This window comes from Pipistrellus kuhlii, unplaced genomic scaffold, assembly GCF_014108245.1.
Source record: "Pipistrellus kuhlii isolate mPipKuh1 unplaced genomic scaffold, mPipKuh1.p scaffold_m20_p_4, whole genome shotgun sequence".
NCBI classification, from domain to species: domain Eukaryota; kingdom Metazoa; phylum Chordata; class Mammalia; order Chiroptera; family Vespertilionidae; genus Pipistrellus; species Pipistrellus kuhlii.
In genome coordinates this window covers 71,338,383-71,360,307 of record NW_023425540.1, presented here as the reverse complement: position 1 = coordinate 71,360,307, position 21,925 = coordinate 71,338,383, and the positions used below count along the sequence as shown (strand labels likewise).

General features: G+C 49.7%; 2 protein-coding genes and 1 long non-coding RNA gene across 4 annotated transcripts; all 3 read left to right on the top strand.

The window, feature by feature from the left end:
- Positions 1 to 202: 202 nt before the first annotated feature.
- FIS1 (fission, mitochondrial 1) lies at positions 203 to 13,949 on the top strand. Of its 2 annotated transcripts, XM_036410323.2 has the most exons (5): positions 9,065 to 9,225; positions 10,123 to 10,255; positions 12,476 to 12,552; positions 12,977 to 13,082; positions 13,644 to 13,949. In XM_036410323.2, exons 1-5 carry the CDS (start codon positions 9,181 to 9,183, stop codon positions 13,739 to 13,741), a joined length of 459 nt encoding a protein of 152 aa, XP_036266216.1. In that variant the 5' UTR covers positions 9,065 to 9,180; the 3' UTR covers positions 13,742 to 13,949. The 2 variants fall into 2 exon arrangements, with proteins under 2 accessions (XP_045427111.1, XP_036266216.1); XM_045571155.1 differs by lacking the exons at positions 9,065 to 9,225; positions 10,123 to 10,255 and adding an exon at positions 203 to 473.
- LOC118703395 lies at positions 10,673 to 11,312 on the top strand. The gene is made up of 2 exons (XR_004983015.2): positions 10,673 to 10,857; positions 11,060 to 11,312. It is a non-coding gene; the product is annotated as an uncharacterized LOC118703395 (long non-coding RNA).
- A 1,658-nt stretch (positions 13,950 to 15,607) lies between the features above and the next one.
- On the top strand, positions 15,608 to 21,348 carry CLDN15 (claudin 15). The gene is made up of 5 exons (XM_036410317.2): positions 15,608 to 16,105; positions 18,896 to 19,060; positions 20,501 to 20,582; positions 20,665 to 20,781; positions 20,866 to 21,348. Exons 1-5 carry the CDS (start codon positions 15,889 to 15,891, stop codon positions 20,990 to 20,992), a joined length of 708 nt encoding a protein of 235 aa, XP_036266210.1. The 5' UTR covers positions 15,608 to 15,888; the 3' UTR covers positions 20,993 to 21,348.
- Positions 21,349 to 21,925: the final 577 nt, after the last annotated feature.

The following is a 21,925-nucleotide window of genomic DNA, read 5'->3' as shown; positions in this document are numbered from 1 at the left end:
CCCCTAGCTCTCCCCACGCTTCTCCGCGGGTCCTCCCGACCACCGAGCCCGTCTCCTAGAGCAGCGCCCTTCCCCAGGGGCCAGCCGCGCTGCCACCCGGAAGTGCAAACGTCTCGGGGATTCTTAACGTCTGTTGTAGAACCTGTAGTTGCTCTTTCATTAAACCCACAAACGATTCTCGGATACCTGCCCTTTGGCAGGTTGGTGAGCGAGGCGCAGCCCCGGGCCCCAGGAAGGATGGTAGGATTGGGGTGATAATGCTGTGCCTCCTGGAGCTGCGGGCGCGGGGCCCCGTGGGAGAAAGGTGCCCGGGAGGGGTCGCGGCCCTGAGCCTGGCAGTTGCCTGCCATGTAGACACTCGGGTGTTTGGAGGATGGAGATCCCCGGTTGGAGAACATTCGGGTGGAAGAAAAGTGGCATGAAAACGTCTCCGTGTACCGGGCGCGTGGGTGCCTGGAGAGGAAGGTGGAGAGGTAAGCAGGGGCTATCCCCAAGGGCTTCGTGTGCATAAGAAGCGTAAGCAATGGCCTGAGTAGCCCCTAGACGGCATTTTGATAGGGAAATATGAACTCAGATTTGCACTTGCACTTTAAAATACAGCTGGCTTTCAGGCCGGGTTGGACCCTGAAGGCTGTTGGAGATAGAATGGAGGCAGGGTGGCCTAACATATGATTATTCCTTAGCAGCCTGTGTCTCTTCTGCTAAGATCTAACGTCCAGGAGAAGGACTATGCCTGTTTAGTTTATGTCTCTTAACCAGCACTTAGAAGAGTACCTGGCACCCAGTAGGCCCTGAACAAATGTTTGTTGGATGAATAAATCAATTTGCCCTTGATAAGACTTCCTAACTGATTGGATAGCAGATGGAAGTGGGAAGTGGAGGAGACTGATCCCTGAAGACTGGAAGAACACAAAGAGTGAAATACTATTCGGTGGGTATTTGCTGAGCACTTCTCCTGAGCTAACCACCAACAAGGTGCTGTGGGGAGGAAGTCCAGAACAGACTCCAGCTACTGCTGTAGTTAACGGAGTACAAGTACCAGTTCTAGGCTTTAGTCCCTCAACAAAAACACCAGTTTCCTTTCTGTCCTTTCTGCCCTTACATAATCAAATTGGAGAAGTGTATGCTTCCTTTTGTTTTGTTTTGTTTTGAGTCATCATCCACATGCATAGAATCCATATGACTGGTTGCTTACCTTCACGGAGAATGCAGAAATGAATATGCCTTTCTTTTTTTGGTTAATCATCACCCCAGGATATTTTTTCCATTGCTGTTCAGAGAGAGTGGGAGGGATGGAGCGGAAGAGAAAGATAAATATTGATATGGGAGGGAAACATCGATTGATTGCCTCCCGCACACCAGGCTCCCCAACCTGGCCAGATGTCGAACCTGCAATCCAGGTGGGTGCCCTTAACTGGGAATTCAACCTGAGACCTTTTGGTGCGTGGGCCAAAGCTCTAACCACTGAACAACACTGCCGGGGCTCCTGTTTGTTGTTGTTGTTGAATAGTTTCCAACAACAGAATCTAGTCAAATAATATTACATCTTATAGGTCTTACTATATATTGTTTCATTGCTTTCCAAAAAGTTAATCATGATAACAGCACCATCCATTTATGCAACAATTACAAAGTGAGTATCTACTGGTGTTAGGCACTGAACGGCGCTCTACGGGCATAATAGACACAGGTCCTGCCCTTATGTAGCTTTCAGTCTAGTATAGGAGGGCGGCATTAATCAGATCATCACACAGGCATTTAACTACAAGCTGACAAGTAGTGTAAATTAAAAATACTGGCTTGCCCGGCCAGCGTTGCTGAGCGGTTGAGCATCAAACTATGAACCAAGACATCACGGTTCCATTCCCAGTCAGGGCACATGCCTGGGTTGTGGTGTTCGATCCTCAGTGTGGGGTGTACAGGAAGCAGCCAATCAATGACTCTCTCTTTCATCATTGATGTATCTCTTTCTTCCTTCCTCTCTCTGAAATCAATAAAAATATATTTAAAAAAAAATACTGCCTGCTAGCCAAGAGACAGCGACCAATTTTACAACAATTTCAGCAGCACTGGTAGTGGTTGTGGGAGCTTTCATTTAAAATTCTACTTCTGTGTTACCTTTAAAAAACAGCTTTTCAGGATTCCTTTGCCTGTTTTGGTTTTGAATAAGCCTGAGTTGTTCCTTCCTGGTTCACCTGCTACTTAAAGAAAGTCCTCTGTTGTAAACCAACAAAAAAAATTACAACTTTATGTCTAAATTTTAAAAAAATAATAACTAGAATGAACTTTTTCCTGCTCTTTTCTCCTATTTATCCTTTAACTGACTCCTCTACTCTGAGCACACAGCTCTGTTTCTTAACTGAAGCGGGACCTGGATTTAAGTCCCAGCTCTTCCACCTCTGGCTCTGTGACCTCGCTCTGTTGTCTTCTCTCACAATTCCTTTACTTTACCTTTTTGAGCCTCAGTTTCCTGTGGATCAAATGAAGCTAATAATAGCACCTTCCTGGTGTGATTCTTGGCCACATGATCTTAGAGAGCATTCCTTTATGTGGGGAAAAATAGAATAAAGGCTCTGACTCCTGGCAGGTTTTATTACTGTACTCAAGCCAATTCTCGTGTGGCTCACAGTAACCACTGCTAACAAAGACAGGAACATGCTGGTTTCAGTTTTATATTCTGGAAATGTGGGACAGGTAACTGCTCCCTCTCTACAGGAGACCTCACCTAGTCTGGATGACAGAAGGTCTTTCCTAAGGAAGAGTCTTAGAGCTGAGAATTCAGGTGGATGAGGGTAAAACCCATCTGTTGTCTTACTGTCCCCTCACACATCCAGCCCGCCAGCAGTGCTTCAGTGCTTCTGTGCTTCTGACCACACAGCCTAAATGCCCTCACCTCCACTACTGCTGTGGACCAGGTCACCACTGTCTCTTGCCTGGGCACCACAGCGGTCTCCTGACTGGCTTCCTGTATTCACTCTTGTCCCTACAGCCTTTTCTCCAGCAGCGGCCAGAGGGATCCTTTTACAATGGATCATTTCACTCTGTTGCTCAAAACCCTTCCATGCTTGTCTGTCACACGTAAAATTAGATCCAGATTCCTTACCAAAGTCTACAAGACCCTGATCTTCCCCTAGCTACCTGTCTGCCCTCGTTTTCTATCACTCCTTCCTTTGCCTGCCCACCCCTCTCCGGTCACACTGGCTTCCTGGCTGGACTCAAACAGCCTTTGTAGGTTCCCTCCTCAACCTGTTTCACTTGCTGCCTTGTCTGCCTGGAATGCTCTTCCTCACTGACCTGCATGGCTCATTCATTCACTCAGTGCTCTGCCCAGTGTCACTCTCCAAAGAGGGCTTCTTCGGGCGCTCCTCTTCTCTCACAATTCCTTGACCCTGCTTTGTTTTCATAGCACTTTCAACCTCTGACATTATTGCATTTAGTTATTTACTTGTTCAATTATTTTTTGCTTCCCCCCTTAAAAAGCAAGCTCCTTGAGAACAGGAAGTTAATTTTATTTAATGCCAGTGCCTTGCACATAGTAGGTGCTCAATAAGTATTTGCTGAATGAATTAAATCATGAATGAATGAATGAATGAGCCGAATAAGAAAGGGGGAAGGGATAGATGTTCCAGATAGGGGGACTGTCTGTGCAGAGGGCCTGCAGCCAGTAGGGGTGTTCAGAACTGAAAGAGGCCTGTGGTATTGGAGTAAAGACAGGAAGAGATAGTATTAAAGAGAAAACCACAGGCCCAAAATGGTGTCACTTGTGCTAAGGCCAATGATAACTTAAATTTTAAAAATATATATATTTTTTTACTTCAGAGAGGAAGGGAGAGGGAGAGAGAGAGAAACATCAATAATGAGAGAGAATCATTTATCAGCTGCCTCTTGCATGCCCCCTATTGGGTATCCAGCCCACAACTCAGGCATGTGCTCTGACTGGGAATTGAACCAGGACCTCCTGGTTCATGTGTTGGTTCTCAACCATTGAGCTACACTGGCTGGGCCAAACTTAGACTTAATACGTGACGTAATTGTAGTTTCAACCTCTCAAAAAATGTAATCTTGCCCTGACTGGTTTGGCTCAGTGGATCGAGTGTTGACCTGCAGACTGAAGGGTCCCAGGTTCGATTCCAGTCAAGGGCACATACCCAGGTTGGAGACTTGATCCTCCATGGCAGTGGTGGAGGGGGCAACTGATCAATAATTCTCTCATCATTGATGTTTATCTCCCTCTCCCTTCCTTTTTGAAATCAATAAAAATATATTTTTCTAAAAAATGTAATTTTACTGTGGAGAACAGTATGGAGTTTCCTCAAAAAACTAAAAGTGGAACTGCCATTTGACCCAGCGATCCCATTCCTAGGACTATATCCCAAGAAACTGGAAACACCAATTAGAAAGGATATATGCACCCCTATGTTCATAGCAGCACTATTCATCATAGCTACGATTTGGAAACAGCCTAAATGACCATCAGCAGATGAATGGATTAGAAAACTGTGGTACATCTACACAATGGAATCCTATGCTGCTGTAAAAAAGAAGGAACTCCTACCATTTGCAACAGCATGGATAGAACTGGAGAGCATTATGCTAAATGAAATAAGAGAAAGATAAATATCACATGATCTCACTCATTTGCGGATTATAATGAACAACATAAACTGATGAACAAAAACAGATTCAGAGACAGAGAAGCATTGATCAGAGATGCTCAAACCTCAGAGGGAAGGTAGGGGAGGGTGGGAGTAAGGGAGAGAGATCACTCAAAAGACTTGTATGCATGCATATAAGTATAACCAATGGACAGAGACAGCAGGGTGGTGAGGGCATGTATGGGAGTGGGGCAGAGGGGGCAATGGGGGATATGGACACGTAATAATAAAAAAAATAAAAAATGTAATCAGTCTAGAATTTTCTGATCAAGCACCATTAAGGTAACATGTTACTTGTACTCCCTCCGTCCTCCATAGAAAGAAGCAGCAATCTGCATGATAAAAATCCTTGCCATTTACTCCCTCCATCCCCAAAAGATGTCCTAGTCTTAAAATAATCTTTACTTTCCTTAATAGCTCCCTTGTCTACCCTTCTTCCTATAAAATAAAATAAAATCTTTCACTTTATATAACTGATATATAGCCACTTGGAGTTGCTAGATGGGATGCTACCCAATTCATGGATTAAATAATAAAGTCAATTAGATCTTCAAATTTACTCTTGAATTTTGTTTGTTTAAAACATATTTTTATTTCAGAGAGGAAGGGAGAGGGACATAGAGATAGAAACATCAATGAAGAGAATCATTGATTGACTGCCTCATACATCCCCAAGTTGAGAATCGAGGCCACACCCAGATATTTGCTCTGACCGGAATCAAGTCATTCATAGGTCGATGCTCAACCATGAAGCCACGCTGGCCGGGCTGTTTTTAACTGTAATAATGAAGAAGTGAGGCAGAGAGGTAAGCATGGACCAGACTGTAGAAGACCTTGTAATGCTGTGTTACAAGATTCTGGCCTTTGTTCTAATGACAGATCAGCCACTAAAAGGTTTAGGTGAATTGAGAACTATGTTTTTATACTAGTATAATCCCTCTAATTACTAGGTGGTAAGTTGATGATAATGGGGCAAGAATGTATCAGGGGACCAGTACGGTGACTGTTGAAGTCATCTAGGCAGAAATGACAGTGGTTTGCATTTGGATTCTGATTCAAGAAGATAGACAAACATAATTTGGATGTAAAATTAACAGTCACTATATCCTATCCCTATAATCCAAGGTGGCAAGCTATACTAACTAGACCCCAAAAGACTCAAGCTCAAACTTAAGACCTCTTCATTGGCACAGAATTGAGCCAACTAAGTCATTCTTTTTTCCTCACATATATTCAAAAAACTCTGATGGAGTTTTTGCCATGCACTAGGCCTGTGCCAGGAGCTGCAGCAGATACAAAGATGATTAAGGTGCAGTAGGCCGCTCCACAGAAGTAACATCCTAATAAAAAGAATACCCTTCGGTCTTACTATATTCCCTGCATTGCCAGACTTTGTCTTCGGTCCTAGACTGCTTCATATTATGTACATTTTTTTATCCCCTCTGCTTACCTCAAGGCCCAGCCATGCTAGGTGCTCGATGCAACTTTGAATGAACACGAAGTCGTCTTGAAAAATTTTATGCTAGCAGTCATAAAAGAGCCAGTTCTCCAAACTGAAGTTTTTGTCAAAATTTACTGAGCTCATATCAGCCCAAGCCAGATAAAGAATAGCACAAATATATAACTCACAAGTCTATTATGACAATAAAATAAAATAAATTTAAGGGGATTTGCAAACATGAAAGGTGCTTTGTCTGATAATCTCTGCATTTGCTCTGCCTTCTACAATAGTGCTGCAATGCATATATGAAGGCGGTCCCATTAGATTATAATGAAGCTGAAAATTTTCTATCGCCTAGTGATGTCATAATGTCATAGTATAACACATTACACAAATACCATTGTGTTACAGTTGCCTATAGTATTCAGTACAGTAACATGCCATACAGATTTGTAGCATGTACTATAGGGGAATAGAATTTGTGTCCCCAGAATAATGTCTATTTGGCATGAGGATTATTTTAGGCCAGTTAATTTTAAACAGCTGACATGGGAGAAATTCTGAAAATCAAGTAGAAGTTACCCTTTGTGAAAAATACATTTACTACATTGTAAGGGAAATCTATACTTGTAAGGGTGTCTGTCTTGCTATACCAGGAGTTACCTATGGAAACTCTTACCATGCTAAAGGCAAAGACTTAAATCTGCATAACAACCTTACTCTTTTTTTTCTTTTTTTTTAATACTGTGTTTTTCCTGATAACCTCCTATAACTCACTTCTCCCACCCTCAACCTCTTCAGCTGAAGATGGTATTTAAGGTAGTGGCTTCACCATTTTGGTGAATTACTCAACTGTTTTGGGTCTCTCCCAAGTATGCTGGAGGTATACATGTTATTATACTTTTGTTTGTTTTTTTACTACTAATCTGTCTTTTATTATGGAGACTAGAAATTCGTGCATGGGTGGAGGGGGAGGAGGGTCCCCTCAGCCCAGCCCAGCCTGCACCCTCTCTAATCTGGGACCCCTCAGGGGATGTCCAAATGCCAATTTAGGCCCAATCCTTAGGAAATTCCTCTCACAATCTGGGACCACTGGTTCCTAACTGCTCGTCTGCCTGCTTGCCTAATCACCCCCAACTACCCCCACTGACCTGGTCAATGCCAACTGCCCCTCCACCCCCCACCCCACCGACCTGGTCGCCCCATGTTATCTCAGGGTTTAGTCATATGATGCTATTCTTCCACCCCCTTGTTATTCCTCTTGGGGAAGGAGAGGGTCTTCCACATGACTAGTGACATGCCAGTGGAGGAAAGATCCGGGGAGTCTGACCAGACATGCTAGGGGAGGGAAGGTCACTCTGGGGGACACGGTCCCACCCCAGTTTTGCCTACTCAATCCATCAACTTTCTGTACCTGGCCTATTATTTCTATTCTACTCATGCCTGTCTAATTGCTAGATTTAGTTCCTTCCTTCATAGAACTTACATTCTAATGAGCACTGTGGGTCAAGATCGTTTAAAAAATTCAATCAAGTGAATTTTTAAAAATATGTTTTCATTGATTTTAGAGGGTAGGAAGACGGGTAGAGAGATAGAAGCATCAATCGGCTGCCTCTGGTCCGCCCCTACTGGGGATTGAGACCACAACCCAGGCATGTGCTCTGACCTGGCATCAAACTGACCTCCTGGGTCATAGGCCAATGATCAACCACTGAGCCACACCAGCCTGGCCCAACTGAGTAAATTTGAAGATCTAATTGGCTTTATTAAATGATTCACCAAGGCAGCATTCCATGTAGCAACAAGGATGCTTCTAAGGGGTTGTATGAAATGGAGCTACTAACAAGAGAAGAAAATGATGTTTTTTAGACAAGGACTTATTTTAGGGAGAGGGGACATGGTAGATTTACCTTATTTGTGCTTGACCAGAAAATTCCAGACTTGATTAAGATTACATTTCTGGGAGAGGTTGAAATTGCAATTTAATTGGGTATTAAATCTAGGTTTGATATGGCTTTTACACCGAGTGATACTATTTTGGACCCGTGGTTTTCTCTTTAAAAAGGTAAAATGAATATTGAAAGTCATTACCTACCAGTCCCGTCACTGCATAGAACAGATGCTGGAGGAGCCAGCAGCATTTCATCTTTATTTGCTTTTTTGCTCCTTACTGCCAAGCTCCTCGTTACCCTTCACCCCACACAGCAGTCCTTTCCCCTAGGGAGAATATTATGTAAGTAATATTTAAAAGATTGGACCTTTCTGCAAGTAATGGCAACAACTTTTCTTATAGTCTCTGGGTGTATGGATAACAGATCCAGTTTATACCCTCTTGTATTGTAAGAGTAGTAGAGATCCTGGTAATTCTTTTTATATATATATGAAGTCTTGGCAAACTATATAAACTATATATGTTTCAGAGAGGAAAGGAGAGGGAGAGTTAGAAACATCACGATGAGAGAGAACAATTGATTGGCTGCCTCCTGCACGCCCCCTACTGGGATTGAGCCCACAACCCAAGCTTGTGCCCTTGACTGGAATCGAACCCGAGACCGTTCAGTCATCATGCCGATACGCTATCCACTGAACCAGCTAGGGTTGGTAATTCTGTTTTTTTTCCAGGCACTGAAAAGTCGCATAGCTTCCAGGGTCCCAGGTTTCTGGGAGGGTCCTATAGCTCATCTTAGAGTGCAGGGTGAGATGGGTAGGGTACTGGTCCCTAAAATCATAGCCATGCCCGGTTCTTCACCTTCCTCTTTGTGCTGTTTGGAGGAAGGCACAGGCAGGGCATCCAGGAAGGCCATGAGTGGCATTGTAAGCAGCCCGCTGGGTGTGGGATTGACTGGGACCCCTCTGGGGAAAAGAATTACGCCATCGGCACGCCCACTGTGCGGGGAGGAAGGGGCGGGGCTCTACTCAGTCGGCGTGGGGCGGGCTTGGCGTCGCTAAATGAAGTGATTGGCTCTGCGTAGGGGAGGGCCCTTTTCCGCCGAACGCCGGAAGTGGTTCTCCCCTCCTGCCAGTGGGCCATGGAGTTGGTGGCACAGTAACGTCTGAGGTGTGAGGATTGCGGGGCCGGCGGCCATGGAGGCCGTGCTAAACGAGCTGGTGTCTGTGGACGACCTGCTGGTGAGGCCTGGCCCAGAGGGAGGGAGAGGAAAGGTTCGGGCGGGCGGGTCCTGAGAAGAATCGGATGGGGGCCAAATCTTTTTCTCATCATCAGCTTTCCCTAGTCACGCTGAACTACTACTCCCGGCAGCCTTTGCAGCGCCTGTCTCCTGCCGAGATGTTCCATTTAGCCCCAGAGACTAATGGGAGTTGTAGTTTCCTAAGCCACCACCCCTCAGACTCAAGGCCTGGAGACTGGCTTGGAAAGACTGATGGGTTCTGGGTGCGTGCAACAGGAGGTCAGAGTCCTAACTTGTTTTAAAGTACTCCCTCAGTGGCGACCCCCATGTATTACTCATTGTTTCATATATTACTCATTGTATCTGGCACGGTGCTAAGTACATCGCAGGCGATATCTCAGTCTTTGAGTTATGAGAAGTAGGCAGCATCTTGTTCCCGTTTTGCAGATAAGAAAAAGTCCGGACTCGGCAAAGTGGGACGGGATGGGGGAAGCAGTCTTTGACCAGGGACTGTGTGTGCAGTTGAGCAGTTCTGACTGTTGTTGAACAGCATGTTTACTGTTTAGCCACTCCGGGTCAGTTGCTCCGGGAGCGGTGCCTGGAACCGCCACCAGGTGGCATCTCCACTCAGTACCAGTAGAGGGAGGGAACAGAGATGGGGGGAGGGGGGAATGGCAGGGTGGGACACTGTCCAGAGAAATGCCGCCCACAAGAAACTGAAAGCCTGGGGTCCCAGAGACGGAGATAGAACTTGTGGAGCCAGGTGTGAAGACCCGTAAGGGAAATATGGCAGAGGCTGGGAAAGATGGAGTGTAACTGGGAAATGGACACAGGGTCCTGATAGAAAAGTGGTTTGCACTCTTCATTTCTAAATGACTCCTCTCCTCTCCTATGGCAGAAGTTTGAAAAGAAATTTCAGTCTGAGAAGGCAGCAGGCTCGGTGTCCAAGAGCACACAGTTTGAGTATGCCTGGTGCTTGGTGCGAAGCAAGTACAACGATGACATCCGTAAAGGCATTGCACTGCTGGAGGGTGAGGTGCCAGGCTCCCCTGCTCCCCTTCCCAACTGCAATCAGGGTCTGCCCTTCTCTCCTGCCATTGGTCTTTCCCTCCCTCCATCCCAAGTGGTGGGCTTCTTTTTCCGCATGGGACCTGGTATTACAGGCACCTAACAGTTATTTTACAGTAAACTCACTCTTTTTTTCTTTTTTTAAAATATATTTTATTGGTTTTTGTTTTTGTTTTTTTACAGAAAGGAAAGGAGAGAGATAGAGAGTTAGAAACATCAATGAGAGTCATCGATCAGCTGCCTCTTGCACACCCCCTACTGGGGATGTGCCCGCAACCAAGGTACATGCCCTTGACTGGAATCGAACCCTGGACCCTTCAGTCAGTAGGCCTATGCTCTATCCACTGAGCCAAACCGGCCTTGGCAGTAAACTCACTCTTAACAAAAGACTATACACATTAGGCTGGCCTCCAGTGTTATTTGGGCTAATTACCACCTCATTGTTTTGCCAAACAAACCATGTCAGTTTTCACAGGACTTTGGTGATCTGGTAGTCTAACCATAAAGAAAGTGACTTGTCTGAAATCCTACACCTATTAATGGCTTAATTAGGACTAGAGCACATGTGTCAAACACAAGGCCCGCGGGCCAAATCCATCCCGCCAGGCCTTGCAATGTGGCCCGCACCGCGCTGTCATCACTGCACTCCCCTGCGTTTCCATCACAATGACAGTTTATGACTGTTCAGTAAACCATTCGGCCCGCGATTTAGGCTGGATTTTAGATTTTGGCCCCTTCTCTGATTGAGTTCGACACCCCTAGACTAGAGTCTCCTGTGTCTCAGTCCTGTGCTCTTTGCCCCCCCCCCCCCATGTCCCTTATTCAGCAGCAGCTGTTGAAACGTTTTGTGAGGGTGGCATGGAAGAGGTGCAGAAGACAGTCCCAAAATGATGCATTTTTTATTGGATTCCTACTTCCCATTGTTTTGGGATGGGTCACCATTTGTCAGAGGCCACAATATTTGACCTTTACATTTCTTTGAACTCACTCTGTCTTGGTCAAGTAGTCCTGTATAATAAAAGACTAGATGGTGTTGCACAACTTTGTCACAGATGGCCGCCAGAAGATGGTTACCACAGGATGTCCTGCAGGGGAGGGCAGCTGGGGGTGACTAGGGCCTGCAGGGGAGGGCAGTTGTGGGTGACCAGGCCTACAGGGGAAGGCAGTTAGGGCCACCAGGCCTGCAAGCAGAGGTGGTTAGAGGCTATCAGGAAGGCAGGGGGAGTTTAGGGGCATCAGTCAGGTAGGCAGAGTGGTTAAGGGCGATCAGGCAGGCAGGCAGGTGAATAGTTAGGAGCCAGTAGTCCTGGATTGTGATGGGGATGTCCAACAGTCGATTTAGGCCCAATCCTGGCATTTGGACGTGCCCCAAGGGATCCCAGATTGGAGAGGGTGTAGGCTGGGCTGAGGGATACCCCTCTCCCCCGCACAAATTTAATGCAACAGGCCTCTAGTTGTAAATAAAACAGTGTACTAGCAAAGAATGCCCATTGTAAATTATTAAAATTCTTAGTGCAAATTATCTCACCTTACATTTGTCTGATTTGCCAATTCAGATTATTTTAAGGTTTCCTCTACAACAGAACACAGATGTAGAAGAAGTGTTCTCTAAGGGTTGCCAGTCTAGTTGAGGAGATAGTACAGACACATGGGAAGATTTATCAACACCCACAAAACTACTTAGCAACAAATTCTAGTGCTTAAGAATACAGTGGAACACATAAGCCTCTAGGAAGTCACTGAATTAAAGAGTCAGGTAGTGGTCTTCGGAAAAGGCTAATTGAAGGTGAGTTTTCAGCTGATTTTTAAAAAGAGGTTGGGGAGTACACACTTATTTTTAACCCTTGTTTGGGCAATTAGAAACTGTAGTTGAAACACAACGGATGTCAGGACTGAGTAGAAATGCCTCTTGGCTTTTCCAGTGCCTTGATTTCCTTTCAGTTTCCTTGGATGAACCAGGATTGACTGTGTTGGGACCAGAGCGTGGATCACTAGGGTGTTTGGGCAGCCTGGGCTCACGCTGTCCATAGGTCTGACTAAAAACCAAATGTGACTTGAGTTGAAACAGAAGCTCAGGACTTTTCCCAGGATTATATAGGAATTCAGAGAGTAGAAAGCATCTCAGACACAAGTACTAGGAAAAGAGAAGTGGTTTTCATCCTTTCCTCTTTCCTCCTCCCCAGAGCTGTTGCTCAAAGGGAGCAAAGAGGAGCAGCGGGATTATGTCTTCTACCTGGCTGTGGGGAACTACCGGCTCAAGGTAAGGCAGAGAGCCTTCCCACTCCATCCTACTTGGATGGGCCATAGCACCCTCTCCTTTTTCTCCAAGGTAGACCCTAAAGAGGGCAGTAGGCAGGGGTCGTACTGTGTACAGAGGTGCCAGGTGGCAGACAGCAGGTCAGGATGCTGAGGGAAGGTGAGAGACAGGCTCAGGGTGCCGAGGGTGTGGGGAAAAGTTGACGTCAGGATTGGGGTGCAGCCCCGGGCCTTGGATTGTTATCTCCCCTAGCTTATCATCCCCACACAGTTGGGGTTGTTTGTGGACTCTACTCCATTGGGTGGGGCTGTTGTGAGGGAACCGGGTGGAGGTAGAGGGAGGAGCCCCCAGGGCAAGTGAAAGGAAGGCCCCTGTGATGGGCAGGAATGATGAAACACTGAGGGGGATGTGTGTTTTCCGAGTGTAGGAATATGAAAAGGCCCTAAAGTATGTGCGAGGGCTGCTGCAGACAGAACCCCAGAACAACCAGGCCAAAGAACTGGAGCGGCTCATCGACAAGGCCATGAAGAAAGGTGAGCGCCTCCCCCTCTGTATTTCTCCACCCCCCACTCCTCTCTCCCTGGCCCCCATCATCCCCAGGTCCTTAACTGTTAGCGCAGTCCTCTTTATCTCTCCCCACCCCATGCCTGGGCCCTGTGATCTTTTTTTTTTTTTTTTAATTTATTAATATATTTTACTGATTTTTTACAGAGAGGAAGGGAGATGGTTAGAGAATTAGAAACATCGATGAGAGAGAAACATGGATCAGCTGCCTCCTGCTCACACCCTACTGGTAATGTGCCCGAAACCAAGGTACATGCCCTTGACCGGAATCAAACCTGGGCCTTTCAGTCCGAAGGCCGACGCTCTATCCACTGAGCCAAACTGATTAGGGCTGATCTCTCTTTAAATGACTCCCCCTTCCAACAATTCCTCCTCAGAAGCCTTCTTTGTTCAACCCTTGGAGTCCCTCACCCCAAGCTTCCAGGTGGAGAGGCACAACTGTGAAGAGCAGCAGGCAGGAAGAAGATAGTAGCCAGGGCCCTAGTGGGCTGGGGCTCAACTCCTGACAATTTCCTTTTTCTTCTCCCCAGATGGACTGGTGGGCATGGCCATTGTTGGAGGCATGGCCCTGGGTGTGGCAGGCCTGGCTGGACTCATCGGATTTGCTGTATCCAAGTCCAAATCCTGAATGAGACTGCCCCTCTGCCTTCCCAGGGGCACATGGGAGCCCCTGAAGAACGCGCAGAGAGGGGCCCGTCCATTCTCGCCGTGTCCCTTCCTTCTGCACCCGTCACTGTCCTCTGTGGCCCCAGCCTCCTCTCCCTGAGATCTGTCCTCTAGCTCCAGATCGTGTGCTTTAGGATGAGTGTAAATAAAATTGGGCTTTGACTTGCGAACATCCGTGTCTGTGATGAGGAAGGGGCAGGTTCCCTTGGGCCCAGAAGTCGGGGTAACACATGCTCCTTTCCTGCTCTGTGTTCCGTTACCTCCATGCTGGTATGGGGTTCTCCTTTGTTTGCAGAGCTGCCCAGATCCCACGCCCTTCCTCCCTCAACCCTACCAAAAGCCACGTGGCCTCCGCACGCTCCAGGATCCTGAGGGAAAGTGACAGGAGGTGGGACAGGTTTGGATTTATGTCTCCTGTCTCCTCTGACCCACTCAGCTGCCTTTTAGCACGTGGAGTTTTCCACACCAGGGGGCCCCCCCACTCAGTTTCCTCCAAAACCTCGCCCTTCCCCTCCCTTTGTCTTCCTGCTTCCTCCCCTTCCTCCTCCCTAGCCTCCTTAGGAGAGGGGGTGATTTGGGGGCAGGGAGGAAGGTGGGGGGGGGGGGGAGACAGGCATTTGGCACGGAGTTGGCAGGAGTTTTAAAAGAAATTAGGAACCCAGGACACCCCAGTTGTAGCCTCCGAGTGGAAGGTGGAGACCCAGTCCCCACCCAGCCTGCTTTGCCCCACACCCACCTTGTGCCAGGCTCATCTTGGGCCTGTCTTGCTTCACTGCATACCTCTCATTCCACAGCCAAGCCAACCAGCTGGGGGATCGATTGGGCAGGAGGCTCCTGTGGGGAGCACAGAGGAGCCTGACACGGGAAGGGGGGGAATGGGAGTTTACACTTTGGTTCGGCGATGTGTTGTGTGATGTAGGAACAGCCCCTTAGAGACTGAGCCCAGGCACACTTGCCAGAAGAGAGCCAGGGCTGTCCTGCTGTGGTCTTAGAAGAGGAAATGAGACCGGCTACACCAGGACAGGTGCTCCGCTTAGGGTGGGAACCCAGAGGTCTGTAATCCATCATCATAAACAGAGCTGGTGACAGTTCTGATAACAATGAGCTGCTTAGATTAGCCATGGCATCGCCTAAGCCTGAGATTCATACCCCCTCCGGGACGCTTGGCAGCAAGTTCAAGCTTGTTGCTGAGGGTCCAAGACCAACCCACCAAATGGGGGAAAGCAACCCCTGCTGGCTTCCCCCTGGGTCTGCAGCAGCCCAGGACAGTCACGTATGGAGTAATTCATACGTGTGGGGAGCTTTGATCTGGTCACAATTCTTATTACAACTATGAGATGAGGAGGAGGAGCTTTAGTTCACAGCAGCAGAAACGAACTCACGGGGCTCCAGCTTTATTCTGTGTCACTGGTGAATGAAGGGATCTGGTTTGAATCTAGGATGGTTGGACTCCAGAGCCATGGGTTTCCCCCCCAGACCCTGTTCCCTTCTTCAACCTTAATCTTCCTGGAAGACTCAATGCCCCAACCCTTAGGTCTTTCAGTTCCCTGAACTGTTCTCACCAGCACCAAGAGGTAGTGCCTCTGCTCCCTGTTCCTTCCCTATTGAAGGCTGCCGTGCCTGTCTGTGTTCTGTCTCTGTCCTTCTTGTCCCTCTTATTCCATTCTCTGGCCCCTGATGAAAGCTGAGTCAGAGACACGCTTCCCCTCGGCTCCCAATGCCTCCCGTGGGGGCCCCTCCTTGGCTGCATCCGTTAGTCACTCCCCGGTAAGTCCCCCCCACACCCTGTGGGGCGGGGAACCCAGGGCAGCCAGAGGCAGTGGACTTTTGGCCCGTTTCGTTTATTCCTTACATCTCATCAACATCTGCCACGGGCTCTTGGCTCATTCCTCTAACTGCTGACCTGCAGGGAAGCAGAAACCCAGAAAGAGAAAGAAGGCAGACACCTGGAGACAGCTGAGGCCGAGGCTGCCGCTGGCCTGCCCTTCCCCACTCTCTCTTCCCACCCTGCCCTAACACCTCTCCCTAGCCAACGCCCCTCAAAGTCCCCTGCGACTCAGCCCTTCTCCCTCTGGGGCCGCAGGTGCCCCTCAGGGCCTGCGTGCCACCATGTCGGTGGCTGTGGAGACCTTTGGCTTCTTCATGGCAGCCGCGGGGCTGCTGATGCTGGGTGTGACTTTGCCAAACGGCTACTGGAGAGTGTCCACTGTGCATGGGAATGTCATCACCACCAACACCGTCTTCGAGAACCTCTGGTACAGCTGCGCGACCGACTCCCTGGGAGTCCACAACTGCTGGGAGTTCCCGTCCATGCTGGCCCTCTCCGGTACAAGGTGGAGGGTGAGGGGCGCAGAGGGAGGGCGGGAGGTTGGAGAGAGCTCCGGGAGTTTGGGTGCTGCCTGGGTCTGGGCTTGGGTGCCATCCAGATGAGCGAGGCCGGACCGAGCTCAGAGAATGGCTCCTGCAGAAGGGAGTGCTGGGGTGGCCACCTGTCTAGAACTGCCCTCCTGTGCCGCTCTCTCAGTGGTCACAAGTGCAGGCACCAGGATTAGGCTGCCAGGCCGGCGCCAGCTGTGCCGTAGCTCTGTGCCTTGCGCAGGTGGTAAAATGAGCTTTATTTGACCCATTTGTAAAATCAGGATCATAGGAGTTGTGGGGACTTTATGAAATAAAAGGTGGAAAATGTTAACATGATGTTAGCATGTATATGTACTCAAACAATTTTAGCATTGTAGTGTTGGAGTTTGTGGGGTGAAGAGGAGGCCCCATCTTGGATTCCTGGGGGTTAAGACAATCTCAGTAGCATCACCAGGCTTCCACTGAGCCACCAGTGCCGTGGCGAATTCTCAAGGACTGTTTAGAGAGTCTTGAGTGTCCAATGTCAGCAGGTGAGGGGGTGTGCAGTGTGTTCGGGGTTCCTGGGGGCGTATTTTTTCAGTTCTTGGTGAGCGGGAGCCTCCAGCTCTTTTGGCTGAGAAAGATTCTCCCTGGTAGCTGTAGCATCTTCCTGCTTCCTGCTTATCCTATGAGTAGCCCTCCATTATTCCCTACGGGAGTCTCCCTTCAGTCGGCCCCACACCAAAAACCAAGAGAGGATGTCCAGGAACCCTCTGCGGTGCCACTCCCGCAGCCTCACTGGTTCTCCCGGAGCCTTCTCACTCTTGTAGGTCCTTCAAGGACTAGAGCAGGGCTACACAAAATCCCCCAAGAATGTCAAAGATGCTCTGAGCAGTTAGGGGGTCCAGGTGGGTCTCTTGTGTCCCCACTATTCCCAGAATCTCCCAGAGCAGTTGCAGAGGCTTCATCCTTCCATCACTTTCTCTAGGACTTAACAAGGCAAGTTCTCCCTTTCCCCTCCCCCAAAAAAAACAACTATGAAAACTAGTATGAACTGGGCTAGAAGCCAGAATGCTGAGTGGCCAGAAGGGTCACGGGAGGCAGCCAGCTCAGCAGCCCTGGTCATCCCACCTCACATACCCAGCAGCCACACCGTGAGGAAGGGCCTGTGCTGTGAGCCTGCCCTTGAACTGCTGCTCTTGACCTGAGGGAGAGCATGAGTGCGCATGAAAGATGAAGAGGCAGGAGCGGGCTCGGGGGAAGGGCAGAGTGCAGCTGCCCAGTGCTGACCGGCATCTTGGTTCCGCGTGTGGTGCTGGGTACCTCACATGCACCATTTTAGGGCTGTTTACAATAGTTCTGCTATTGGGGTGTTCGCAACCTATTTTTAGAGAGCCCGGGAAACTGCAGGGATAAGCATTAACGCACCCCAAGTCACAGGTTGGAATCCTGACTTGTGTTTGAGTTCAGAGCTGGCTGACTTCCAAGGCTGGTTCTAGTCCTAAGAGGGGTCCTATCATTTAATCAACCTCAAGCTGTGCACCCCTGGCCTCCAGTCTCCTGGCCCATGCTCTCACAGGCCCTTTAACAATCTACCCTTTGTCCACCAGAGCTGGTCTGCCCAGGTGGAGGCGGGTGGATGGACTGATGGGAGGGAATAGGATATGGGGTAGGTGAGGAGGGCGGGAACTCCAGAGGGAATGCTGGGAGTGAGAAAATGCTCCCAGAGAACTTTGTCCCTCCTCCCTACCCCCAGCTCCATGCCACTAAACATCCTCTTGGCAGGAACCCAGCCTTTCTCCCCTTCAGCGCTGCTGGCACTGCCCCACCTGGGAAAAGAGTGCAAGGTCCTTGAGTGCTTGGCAACTATCAAAGCCAGGGAGGGGGAAGGGGAGCCAGGAGGAAGCCAGCCATTTCCTTCAGCTTTGAGAAAGGGGAAACTGAGGCACTGAAAGCACATGTGCAAAACTGTCTTGGATTGGTCCTGGGTCCAGGAATCCCACCTCCCAGATTAGAAATTGCCCTGGGCCAGCGACCCATAGGCCACTGCTGCCCCCTACTGATCACTCAGGGAAGAAGCTCAGGTTGGGATGTCTGGCACAGTGCTAGGTACTAGGTGGGACCCGGAGAGAGGCAGGTGTGGGGAAGGGGCTGGGGTTATCCAGGTGTGGTTTCTACTATGTAAGCAGAGATTGGTGGTGATGTAGCAAACGGTGGTTCTCTATTAGGCGATTTTGCCCCTCAGGGGTCATTGGACAGTCTACAAATTTCATTGTCCCCCTTGAGGAGACAGACTACTGACATCTAGTGGTGGATGCCAAGGATGCTGCTAAACATCCTTTAATGTGCAGGATGGCCCCCAGAACAAAGCATTATCCAGCCACGTTAGTAGTGCTGAAGAGAAGCCCTATAGGAGGTATTGGTGCAGGAGGTATAGGTGCAGCTTCAGGGGAAGGGCACTGGGGCAGGTGGCAGGGCAGGAGCGGCCGAGACTCCTTGGGACTGAGGTGAACTCCTGGGAAGGAGGGGTTTGTGACCCCGTAGCCTATAGGTTGGATGGACCCAAAGGGGAAGAGGAGGAGGATTTGAGGACTTTAGGGCCTGAAGCCTGAGCATGGGCTGTAAGGGGCTGGCTGTCACTGAGGGGAGAGGAGATGGAGGGGCAGGCGGCTGGCTCTTGTGTCCCCATATTCCCAGAATCTCCCAGAGCAGTTGCAGAGGCTTCATCCTTTCCTCACTTTCTCTAGGACTTAACCCATGCTGTAACCCACCTCCCCAGGGTACATCCAGGCCTGCCGGGCACTCATGATCACCGCCATCCTCCTGGGCTTCCTGGGCCTCTTCCTGGGCATGGTGGGACTGCGCTGCACAAACGTGGGGAGCTTGGTGCTCTCCAGGAAAGCCAAGCTGGCGGCCACTGCCGGGGCCCTGGACATACTGGCTGGTAATTGAGGGAAGGGGATGGGTGGGCCTTGCGCTGTGGTGGGGAGTTGGGAGTAGCCCTCGGCAAGACCCCAGGGGGTCTCTGTCTTCTCCAGCTCCCACTCCTTCCCCTTTGCATTGATACCTGCCCTCCCAGGCCAAGCTCTTCCCTCTCTCCTTGCTCACCTCAGCTTCACCTGCACTCACCAAATCCCTTGGCTACAAATCAGTCCACTAGCAATGTTTCTTGAGCCCCCCCAGATAACCGAGGGGAGGGGAAGTGAAGGGAGAAGCCAGAGATGATTGAGGTTGTCAATCTGTGACTGAGAAGCTGACGATAATAGGGAGAAAGGAATGAATTTGCCCCGCCTGTGAAACACAGGGGCTGCATGTACTTCTGAAGCTCCGGAGAGCGGGTTGTTAGAATGTAGATGTGAGCATCTCTACATCCTAGGAGAGAGCACAGGTGAGCAGATGGGACGAAAAGGAAACGGGAAAAGGCTGAGGTCAGGCCCCGCAAGGTGTAGTGCAGGGGTCTTCAAACTTCTCTCATTATGAGAATCACCTGGTGGAGGTGTTAAAACACAGATTCCTGATAGCACTTCTTATAGTTGGAATCCGGGAATCTGTGTTTTAACAACTCCACCAGGTGATTCTCGTAATGAGAGAAGTTTGAAGACCCCTGGGTGTGTGAGAGATTCCAAAGGGGAAAGTAAGGGTCTACCCTCCCAAGCTTTCAGCCTGGCTGGGAAGGTCAGAGTCAGGGTATGTGTGTGTACGCACGCACACACACACACACACACGGCACAGAAACAATACCGCATGATGGTTATCCCTTTTCGGTTTGTAAAGCACACCTACACACATCACTTCATAAGCCTGTGAGGTAAGGAGGGTCTCGTCTGTTCTCCAGAGGTGGAAATGGGCTCAGAAAGGTCGGGGAACTTACTGGAAGACAAGCACCTTAGTGAGTGGCAAGGCTGGTCCTGTAGTCCAGGGATTTCACTGGCTTCAGGCTTTCACTGAGTGGCGGAGGCACATCACAGGCTGAGGGCTTTGGGAGGCCAAAGGACACAGGTGTCAGGACAGACAGGGCTAGCTGGATAAGACTGCTCACAGCAGCTGGGCTTCCTAGGAAGGACAGGGCTCAGCCCCATGTGAGGACACTCAAGGACCAAGGTGCTAGAGGGCAGGCACGAACAAAGCTGGCCAGGGATGAAGAGGGACAAGGGCGGGCTGAGGAGCAGAGTATGGGTTGTGTCTGGGTTCTGGCTAGATGGAGAGGTTCACAACTGGCCCTAGAATGGTCAGGAGCTGGGGAGAGGGAAGAAAGGGAGGAATGAAATGTGCTCTTGGACTTGATAGCCCCAAGGACTACTCTATAGGCTGCTCCTGCTTCCCATCTTCCCCCCCCTAGTTCCCCAGGGGCCTAGGGCTCCATGCGGTTCTCTCCCCGCCCTAGGTTGCTGTGGGATGGTGGCCATCACCTGGTACGCCGCCAACATCACCCGGGACTTCTTTGACCCCTTGTATCCAGGAACCAAGTGAGTGTGGGAGCCCCACCCTCGGGGGTGGAATGCGGGCCTGTCCCTGAGCTCGCACTGCCCTGCGTTGTTTCGTCCTCAGGTACGAACTGGGCCCCGCGCTCTACCTGGGCTGGAGCGCCTCCCTGCTGGCCATCCTGGGCGGAGTTTGCCTCTGCTCCCACTGCTGCTGTCCTCCCGAAAAGGACCGCGCCACCAGGTAAGGGAGGGTGAGCTGCTCGGGTGGTTGTAGGGGGAACAGCGAGGGTTGTACCTCCTTCTGACCCGGCCCCTCCCTTGCCAGCCACCGACTGCCCTACAAGGCCTCCACAGTGAAGTCCGCTGGCCCTGCTGCCCACGCGCGCCCCACAGCATCCTCGTATGACGATGACATCAGCTTCGGCAAATACGGGAAAAACGCTTACGTGTAGGAGACCTGGCCTGTGGATCCTAGTCACTGCCCACAGTGGGAAGGGGTCCCTGGAGCCCCGGACAGCAGGCGCAGGCCCCTGCTTGGTATTACCACCTCAGAGGCAAGCCCCTCCCAGGGCCTGGAAGCCACACCCAGCTCAGGCTCCTCTCTTTAGTCGGAGCTCTGTCCTGGCTACGCTTCCCTCCTCTGGCCAAGAAGCTGCCTCCTGAGGACTCACTTCGGACTCCTGAGACTGCACCTGACCCCTCTCTATCCTCTGAGTGGGAGGTCTGAGAGATTAGCCGACGGGGATGCCCCCGAGTACTTGCATTCTGTATAAATACATGCTTAAATAAATTTGTATTGTGAACTGTTCAGGGGCTGAGGGTGTCATGAAGCAACTGGCCAAGCAAGAGTTGTCTGGGGCAGCACCCAGAGGCATCTCAGTTCACAGACACCAGACTGTCACCAGTCCTCCTCTCCATCACCTTTGGTCTATCTAATCCAGCAAAATGGAGGCAGGGTTGCAAGTGATTTCAAGTGTGGCACTCTTCTATTTTTTTGGTTAATTGGTTAATCCTCACTCAAGGATATTTTTTTCATTGATTTTTTTTCTATTTCAAGAGAGTGCAAGAGAGAGGGGGAGAAACATCGATGTGAGAGAGACACATCAATTGGTTGTCTCCCGCATGCACACTGACTGGGGTTGGGATTCAAGTCTGCAACTCAGGTGCAGGCCCTTAACAGGAATCGAACCAGAGACCCTTCAGTGCGTAGGCCGACACTCTAACCCCTTGCCACACCAGCCAGGGCAAGAGTGTGGCACTCTTATAATTACTGATCAGAGTCATTAGGGAGCAGATTGGGAAGACCCAGCTCTAGGAAACTGGTCCGCCTGAGATAACAAGTCACTCGTTTCCTCTCAACCTCTCTTCACAGCTGTACAGGATAC